This window comes from Haliaeetus leucocephalus, unplaced genomic scaffold (assembly GCF_000737465.1).
Source record: "Haliaeetus leucocephalus isolate CR32 unplaced genomic scaffold, Haliaeetus_leucocephalus-4.0 Scaffold526, whole genome shotgun sequence".
NCBI classification, from domain to species: Eukaryota; Metazoa; Chordata; class Aves; order Accipitriformes; family Accipitridae; genus Haliaeetus; species Haliaeetus leucocephalus.
The window spans coordinates 4,085,410-4,095,718 of NW_010972962.1; the positions used below are offsets into that span (position 1 = coordinate 4,085,410).

The 10,309-nt window shown below is 36.3% G+C and overlaps 1 protein-coding gene across 1 annotated transcript in view; it reads left to right on the forward strand.

The window, feature by feature from the left end:
* The window catches only part of MTA3 (metastasis associated 1 family, member 3), a 136,635-nt gene that overhangs the window by 106,826 nt on the left and 19,500 nt on the right, over positions 1-10,309 (forward strand). Inside the window, 1 exon segment of the mRNA XM_010576535.1 lies at positions 8,338-8,369. Coding sequence (XP_010574837.1) covers positions 8,338-8,369 — 32 coding nt within the window.

The following is a 10,309-nucleotide window of genomic DNA, read 5'->3' on the forward strand; positions in this document are numbered from 1 at the left end:
ATCCAGGTAGTCAAGCTTCACATCATGGTATTGTTTTGGCAGGGTGAGTAATGATAATTTTCCTTATAATATTTGGAAAGATCAGGTTAGAGGTATTTTACATGAGTATGATCTCTGTCAGCTGGCAGGCATTTCCTTACTTTTTACATGCATGAGAATCAGAATATCCACAGGATGTCCAAGATACTAACGTCACTAATGAGGTACAGAAATCAGTCTGTGCCCGTTGATACCATTTTCATGACTTATGGGCAGAAATAAGAGAACCGGTTGTTCATAGCTGAAGAGACTTTAATCAACAGCCCTGATCCTCCTTCCCTCTTCCCCTGCCCAGACCTTTAATGCTGTATTTCAGGCTGAGATGTCTTGATGCCTTCAAGAGGATTCTTTCAACAGTCAAATTTCTGTTCCTGGATGTACTGAAGTATGCAGCTGTATCTAAGAATGAGACAGGAATTTTGGGGTCCATTTTCCTAGCAATGCGCACATCTGTGGTACAGCAAGATGAGAAAGTGACATGAGCAATTTGGCAGAGGGAGAAAGACCTCAAAAAAATGCACCCTCTCTCTTAGATGCTGTTTTGGTCAATCCTTCTCTCTCTGCCTATGACTAATGCTATTGGCTCTTGAGGAGATAAGCAAGGAAGAAAGGCTTATGTTTCACTCCTATCTTTCCATGGGGAATCTGAGACTCTCCTTTGACAAACACATGAAAATATAAGCAGCCTAACTGACAAGGAGGGAGACTGGAATCTTTCCTGCCCCAAATTTTCTTGAAACAGAGAGCACAGTTATAATACGTGCTTCATCGTAATTAACTTCACATAACCCTATGTGAAAGTACATTAGAAGGAAGGAGTTTTCACTGTAGGATGGAATTTCTCAGCAGAGGGAGTTGGTTTTTTTCAAACATGTCTGATCGTTGTTACCACAATACTGTTTTTCGGTAGAGATGGAGATGTTCTACTGTGGTGGCAGGCTAGCAGCATGAAATGCATACCAAAATACATCTGGCACTCCATTGCTTTAAAAAAAAAAAACCTTAAATTTTCTCTTACATATTAATAAACTATAAACCTACCTAAATTTTTATAAACCTTATTTTACATACCAATGATTTCCAACTGAAAGAAACGAGATGTGATAAACAAGCTACTATGTGAATCCACTTTTGCTATTTCTTCCATGCTGAAACACAAGTATGATTAATGTTGAACTGAGTATACCCACTCTTCTCAAAAGTGAGAAACAGAAGTTATATATTGTTCCACAGTCAGTTTTTCCTCTGAAATGTACTTTGGGCATGTGCGTTCTAGCTTTGGTCCTTGGTATAGCCAGCAAACAATTTGAAATATTTGGCGACAGATCTCTTACTGAAATGTGTGCATTGGTATCAATGGAAGTGCAAGCATTTTCTCTCTGGAAAAATTGATGTTGTGTTACTGTCATTTACTGGAGAAGCAGAGGACTATGAAAAGGGTGTTTATGACTTTGGGTTATTTCCCAACATATATTGCTCAGAGTGCTTATTCACGTCATGATATGAAATACTTTATAGTAAGAGCCTTGTGCCTTTCTACACAAAGTCATTAAAGCCATCTCAGACCCTCAAGAGATTAACCTATCAACCTTTTAACCTTTGATTTTTGCAACTTGCACAAGAGTAGCCAATTTCTGTCCATTTTCACTGTCTAATTGGAAGCAATCATTTTAAATATTTAGTAGAAAACTAAAATGCTCTAAAGCTTGCATTTCTGTGGTCAGTATATTCACTTGTTTTTGCAGAGGTACAAATGATGATACTGGAGATGATGAACTAGTGACAACTTCCAGAGCCCAAATTATGTACCTGGAAAATCACCAGCCTTAATTACCCCAGGGTGTTACTGCTGACGTTGTCAATCGTTTGTAGAACTAAGCTACTACAACTCATGTTTGCACATCTCAAGCCTTTTTTTTTTTTTTTCTATTTAAATTTTTGTATTATAAAACAATGTTTTTCCTTCAGTTTGTTTACAATGAGTTGATGATTCCCCCCTCCCCACTTTGGTCTTCATTCCTCCAACCCCAAATGAAAATGATATTGTGACTTAACACAAAAAATAATCAACTAGGAGGAAAATACTTTTGTCCAAAAACAGAAAAGAAACATCTACCCCCCCCCCCCCCCAAATTTCTTAAAGTTGAGAAAACAATTTATTGTCTTGCAGTGATAAATGTCCGGTCATCATTTGCCTACACTGAATTCACATTACAATTATCTTCCAAGTATTTGAGGTTCTTTGATTACAAATAAAAGAACAGTCTTCCATTCTGTGTCTGAAGACTGCTCCAGTTGCAGAGTATTCTTTCAGTGGGTAAAGGTAAGCAATGTGACTTATATATGAAGAATTTGGTCACAGGAGGACTTGGAAGGAGCAAAACCATTTCTGCAAACCTGTTTCCTTGAATTTCCTCTGAGAAAGAACTGTTCCTAAGCATTAGCATAGCATAGCACTGTGTTGTGGATTTTTTAAATATAGACAGTGATTGCTTTTGTTTTGCCAAAGTCAAAACACAATTTCCATTCAACTGTAGTTCTCAGGCTTGCTGTATCTTGTGAAATGTGAGTTATTTCCAAGGTTGCAAGTACACTAGAAATTGAATAGGGGATTTTTTTTTTTTTTGCTTTTATTTCCTTCCTTTCAAAAATGTATCTTTGGATTTGTAAGGCTTCTTTGCCTACATTTGATTCACAAAAAGCCCCAAACGAGAATCGCATTCATGCTTTGATGCACCACTTTGAGTGTGCCGTACATTTTGTTGTACTAAGAAATGAATGCTTATGAAAAGATTACAGCATTGTATCTCTGTATTCACCAGTGTAACACATGCTTCTGATAACTCTGATAACAGCAGGGGTTAGGAAGAACAAGCTACGTGGGATCGCAGATGAAGGAAGGGGCACTTCATGATGAACTGCCCCATTTCTACTGCTGAATCAGTGTTTCTTTTTTTATAGATAGGTGAAATGTAGGCATGAAATTGCGGTAACACTGGCTTTTCTAAGTGGCAGAATAAATCAGCTCTTAAACCAGCAAACAGTAAAAACAACACTATAATTAAGTTAGCATTCAAAACACAATGCAGATAACCAGAACCTAATTCCTGGAATCACTACTTTCGCCTAGTATTATTTTAAAGAATTAAAGTTGCATAAAGAGAATCCTGTCTGTTGGATAACAGGATTAGCAGCGTATTACCTCATGAATTACGTATTCTGGATTTGAGATCTGGAATTCATACTTAAAGTGCTTCTGTGTATGATTACTGTCAAGTAGGTTGTTTATTTTTTGTAAGCTATGATTGCAGAGCAATAGTTCTTAACAATTTTAGTACATAATGCAGTAGGGAAGGCACCTTCAGAAAGTGCTTAGACAGTGTAACTGGAAAGATCCTGAGTCTGGGGAAAATGCTTTGTGATAATTCTGTTCGGTTTTGTGCTTTTTGCTTTTCTCGTCTGTATATTGTTTCTCCAGTGTTTCAAATTTCTGTCTTGGGAGACTAAGGGTCTTCCTCAAATTAAGTCAAAGTCATTCTTAGTATGATTATAAGATAGATATTATTATTTTTTTAATATTACTTTTGAAATAATACTTAATGTCACTTGTTCCATTGCTACAAACTGGTAGGAAAAAAACAATGACATTTGGTTACTTAAAATATTCATAACCCAAGTGGAGGAGAAATAATGAAACAGTCTTCCTTTCTCAGCTTATTTTATAAGGTGGTCCATCCTGGGTGAAAAGGTTCTTTATAGTCTTATGCACTATGATAAGCTGGGAGTGTTACTAGGATTAAACACCTCTGCTATTGCCCGTCTGCCTTTATTTTCCACATGTCTAAATGACATTATCTTGAAGCATATTTATAGTTTAGAAAAAGGGAACCTTTCACCCACTAGTATTGCTCATGACCCCATTAATATAAAAGAGAAAGATGAATATCAGATAACTAAGTTTCCTATCAGCAGAACTAAAAACCAGCACATGCAACACATGAACAGCTGGAAGAGGACTGGAGTGTTATTAAGGATGTGGTTTCTGTCCTGGCTTGAAGAACTCTTAAGGGAAAAAATAATAATATGTTGCTGGGGAATAATATGTAAACTTGAAATAATTCTGTAGCTGGCACCATCCCTTAGCAGTGGACTTTTTCTAATTTAGCCTTAAATGGTTTTACAGTGGGAAGTTTTATAGTCTCCTAGTGCCTGTAAACAGGGAAGAACACTTGATCGGTGGTATGGTTAGAAAAGCAACTTCTAATGTGAGGAAATTTCTTTTTACAGCTTACTCATTTCTATTTGAGTTCCAATAAATATGTTGTAGAAAGAGCATATGAGCATCTTGGGCAGTTTCTGCCATCGGTGCATCAATTTCTCCACAATAATAAACTTCTGACCATCTTGTCAGTACTGAACTTGCATTTACTGTAATTTACTCACATCACATCACCAAAACCCCTTGTTAGTGATGAAGTCTGTCCATTTCTGTTTAAAGTGGAGTAATCCACTTCACTAGCACTTCATCAGCCCGAAGGGGAGAATCATTCTGTATCCTGGAGTTTCCTTTCTCCTGAAGAAGTGCAAGTACAGTTATCACCTTGCACAGAATCATTTGCTGTAAGAACTTATTTATAAACCAAGTGACCACTGGTGCCAGTTTTGCTGAAATTCAAGCCCGATTATTTAAATTCCTGAAGGCATTGTAAAACTTGGCAAGTAAAACTGGAAGTCCAAAGGTTTTTTTCTGTTCTGTTGAACACCAAGACATTTGTGGTTTTTAAATAAGCTCTGTTGCCCTCAAGCTGCATTGGAGGTTGATTGGCATGCAGACCTTTTGTAAAACACGCCTTTTTGAATGCTGCATGACTGCCTTTTTAATTGGAAGCAAGGGCTTTCTTCCTTAGTTACCTTAATTAAAAGCAAAGTTTTCCACAGAATTGGCCAGTGTGTCTTCATGCATAAATGTTGGTCAGATTCCTGCCAAATCAAGCTGTAATTATTTTCTGGACGAAATCTCTGTCTCCTCAGTTCTAAAATCTGAATATTTGTGTATCAGAGTAAGTAAGAGCTTAAATTGTGTAACAATGGCACCTTAATTAGTAGTCTCTGCTAGATCCTAGAACCTTTTCACTATGTCTACTTATTAAACAGTTCTTTCCCTAGCTTTTTATTTATGAATATACTCAGGTCTTTCTAAAAGATGTTTGGCAACTCTAGATGATATTTCAGTATCTACAGCAATAAAAGCTAAGATAGAGAGATGCAAAAACAGAGGTTGTTTTTATATTATGATATAACAGAGGGATATTACTCTACAAATATAATAAATCTTTCTTCACTTCTTTGCCTGGTTTTATTAATAGGTTATCGATATGGTAATGTCCTGGAGTTAACAGCTGTTGGCATTGCATTAAGAGTGTCTGTAAAGTATTCTTCAAAAAAAAATACGCTGTTTAACAGCCTCCAGGTACATTTGCCTGTTCCTCAGTTCCCTTTAGGAAGATATTCTCTCTTTCACTCGGCTGTCTGTGGAACTGAGTATTTTGGGACTATCATGGCTAAGCATAGTTTTTCTAGATTTGGCATATAAAGTTAAGCCAAAAGCATAGCACCTCTGAGTAAGAGTGATGATGTTATTACTGTAGCATCTGAGTATAAAAAGTATGGATTTTTGTTTGTTCACTTTGATCTTTTTGGGGATGGCTGGAAGTGCTGCATAATGTATCTTCTCTATATTTCAAGAGGGAAGAACCCCCATCCTTTTTGTATAACCTGATAATTCAGCTTACATTGAGGATTCCTCAGGAAATGCAGTTGTGCTCTTGGCGATAGGTTCTGGGTAGCTGGGCTTATAAATGGAATGAGTCCTTGTCTCAAGAGTTATTCAGGTGTTTATACCTCCATGAATGCAGTCTCTGGGTTTTCTTGTGAACATCAAGGTTCCTGAAATGTTATTTCACTGGAATGTCAAAAAAATAAACAAACTTGTAATAACAAAAATAACTTTACTGTAAAGATAAAAATTGAACAGATTATAGATTACTGTGATCTTCTTTTACTTTCTTTTACTTTATAACAGTACCAAATGTATTCAGGTGTCAGGAAACAGTAGACTGTCACAGTATGTCGTGGTTTAACCCAAGCCAGCAACTAAGCACCACGCAGCCGCTCACTCACTCCCCACCCACCCAGTGGGATGGGGGAGAAAATCGGGAAAAAGGAGTAAAACTCCTGGGTTGAGATAAGAACGGTTTAATAGAACAGGAAAGAAGAAACTAATAATGATAATGATAACACTAATAAAATTACAACAGTAGTAATAAAAGGATTGGAATGTACAAATGATGCGCAGGGCAATTGCTCACCACCCGCCGACCGACACACAGCCAGTCCCCGAGCGGCGATTCCCCGCCCCCACTTCCCAGTTCCCAAACTAGATGGGACGTCCCATGGTATGGAATACACTGTTGGCCAGTTTGGGTCAGGTGCCCTGGCTGTGTCCTGTGCCAACTTGTTGTGCCCCTCCAGCTTTCTCGCTGGCTGGGCTTGAGAAGCTGAACAATCCTTGACTCTAGTCTAAACACTACTGAGCAACAACTGAAAACATCAGTGTTATCAACATTCTTCTCATACTGAACTCAAAACATAGCACTGTACCAGCTACTAGGAAGACAGTTAACTCTATCCCAGCTGAAACCAGGACACAGTAGTTAATTTTCATAGAACCAGTTTAAAACTTGCCTGGAGGACTGGTGACCTAAATGTATTTTTATATATGATAGTTTTTATGTGAAATAAGAGAGGAAAAGAGGGCTGGAACAGGAGCTTGCAACTAAAATATTGGTGGCTTTAGATATGTTTTTGCTTTACAGAACTTTTATCAGTGGGAGGTTATTGATACCTGTATCGGTATATGTTTTTTTATTTTAATGAGATTTGGTTAAGGATGAAGACTTGGACAAATGTAAATGTAAACTAGATACAGGAATTACTGCTGCATATCGGGTAAAAGTTTCTAATAGTTCGAGGTATTTAAAATGGCTTGTCTTTGTTTCTATCAGTGATTGAACTATACCTTCAGACTGGTTAAGATGACTCCTCAAAATGAAACACTAGTTTGAAGGTGTAATGACCATTTTTTCAGAAAGAGATGTGCAGCTGTTCTTCCTCATGTCCTTTTAATCTCTTTAACGCTATTTTTAAGAATAGCAAAATGCCTGGAGAATTCTTTGTGTAAGTGATGCTAGTGGGGACCCCCATAAGAATCACGATTTGGAACTGGGGCAAGAATAACTGAGCCATTGTAATTATTGTACATTTATCTCCCTTGCAGAATTGAGACTCTGCAGGATTGTGTACATTTACCCAGAACTGCACGTAGTGTTGCTAAATGTCTCTTCCTTAAGAACTCTGTGTACTACAGCCGATATGATGTCTTACCCAAATTTTTGAGCAAGTCTGTGAGATTGCTAGTAACATCATCTTGGATCTTACAGATCAGGAGCGAATTTTCTTACAGTTTTTTTAACTTTTTAGGAGGATGTTTAGTTACTGAAGTTATAGTGCTTCGAAAAAGAACATGGCTATAATATGACAACTGTAGGGTTTTAAAGCCAAAGAGGGTGAGATTTCTGTCCTTGGGGGGGGGGGGGAAGCAAACGGAATTTAATTGAAACAGCAGGGTGAAATCTATATTAGCCTAGTCTTGATTCCTTAGCAATTATATAAATATAACCGTGAGTTCAGTTGACTGACTCATGATTTATTATACAGGAGAGTATAATTAAGATTTCTGGATGTTACACTTTTCAATATATATTGTCAATTTCAAACTGAGAATCTACCTCAAAATTCTCAGAAAAAGAATTATCTAGTTTTATAAAGCTTTTTCAAATGGAATAGTAATAGAATTATGCTGATACTATTTGTATTTTTTTCTGCAGAGCTAATCCTCCATGTTAAATGATGCCATATGTTAAAAGCAAAATGAAAAAAACCACTTCTTGAAACATGAATTATGAATTAGTTCTATTTTTATATTTTCTTGCAGAAGAGGATAATTAAGCAAAGAGAATGAGTGCAGTTAAGAGCATACTATAGTGTGCTGTATATTTTCAGGACCAGTGATGATTCTCATGCTCATTTCATGAGAAATCTTTCCAATCTCTGCATTTCTGCTATGTTCGTTGTTGTAGCTGAACAGTAGCATCTTAGCCTTCATGGTAAGCATCAGAAAATAGGGCTTTTATGGATAAAGACAATACTCTAATGCACTGTGGTTCTTTTGTTTTCCAGAATCATGCAGCCATACAGCAAGAACAATAATGGTAAGTATAGTGGAGATTATAGGTATCTATCTATCTATAGATATGACTTTTCCTTTGAAATCAGAGTGGTTATACTAGTATCCTAAGCCATTGGCATGTTTTTTAATAAAGTCCAGTATCACTGTAGAGATAAAATGAGTCTGTATGCCACTGCATTTCATGGAAAATCTTGGAAAAAAATGGGAGGTTGAATAGCTTAAGAAGTACCAGTGCTGTCAGTTTGAATAGGTGGAAAATCCAGTTACAATTCTGTATGTTATGTTTTTAAGTGATTTTTGATTATAACAAACTAATGTTGGTAAAATCTCTTGCATTCTATGTGTATCACATGTGTCAGAGCACATTTAAAGTTCAAAAGAATAGCTGAGTAGTTTCTTGCATCACATTCCTGTGAGGCCAGTTTCTGACTTTACCTTGAGTTTGATAGTTTGGGTTCCAGAAATAAATGTTTAAACAGGCAGATGCATCTTCAGAAATAAGATTTAGAAGTTTTATGTATAAAAATGTGATGGACTTAGTGTCTATCTTGGGTTTTTATAGAGTGAGAAATTTTATCAGTCTCTTTCTGTTTCAAACTCCTAATAAAAGTTAGATAAGGACTGAACAAATATTCACATAAAGAAAACCTTTCTTTGACTGGGAATGATTCATTCCTATCCTGCAGATGTTTGGGGGGAGGGCTATCCACTTTTGGAAAAAGACTGATTTTTGAGGTGAGTTTTGAAATTTTAGAATAAAACCCAACAAAACATGATGTGAGCTTGTTCATTTTCATTCCTACACTTTTCGGGGTGTCCCTTCAAGTTTATTACTTCTTCTGTATGTACAGTATTTGTGGGACATGTAAATTCCCACACAGATGCTTGATTCAACAGGGACAAGGGGTAGATACAGTTCATTGCCTTTATCATCAATAGTCATTAATAATCCAGTGCAAATGGATAATAAATAGGTAAGGACTACAGATGACAAAACTTCAAAATAGTAGAGAGAGATCTGGAAAAAGTGATGTTTCTGTTTTCTACTGGATGTGATGTAATCCTTGTTTGTCATGAATTTGGTCTAAATAGACCCATTTCAAAATAAGATGCTTAGTTATTCAAGTGTATTCCTCTGCTACAAAATTCTGGAAGGGATTAACAATTTTTTCAATATTTTTCTAATTCTGCATTGGTGGTGGGAAAAGAGCTAGAGGTTAATGCTGAAGCTAGTGAAAAATTCACTCTTCATTTCCCTTTTTTTTTTCCTATTAATTTTACTCTAAAGATAACATGTTTTGTCAGTCTCTCTTTTCCATTAATGTATCAAGCCAGCTCTAAAAACTGACCCAAAGAAATGGGGGGTTTGCCTATACAAATGTGTCCTCACACCAAAACGTGGCCAAACTTTAAAAAGATAAGAGAAAGGTTTTTAAATAATTTGAGTTCTTGAGGTTCCTGTGTTGTGAACCTATCCAGACCTCTCTGCTGACAACTCAGACTAATGTTCTATAGTCAGCGTGGAGTAATTGTCCATTGCACTTAAATAAGAGTAGATACTTAAAAAGAGTAATATACTTAAATATACTTAAATATAAGTATAGATATACTTAAAAATAAGTATACTGTTTAGTGTGAAAAGGTCATAACAATATGTCCACTATTCTCTGCAATTAAATCATAACTGAATGTCTAATGGAAAATTTCTTATTCTCTAATGAGTAGGTCGAATATGTCAGTAAAGCCAGAAAATATACTATGCCTTGCATTAGAAATAGTATGAGATTATCTATTCAATACAGACATAGTAAAGCAATACTGCTGAGATCCACTGCTGAGTGCTGCAATTAATAATTACCCTGAAATAAAGTCCCCTTTTTTCTCACTGATTATGGTTAATGTTGTAACAGATAAAAAGTTAAAGCATGATCTCTGGTCAGTCAGAATGTGAGAGGTAGAGCA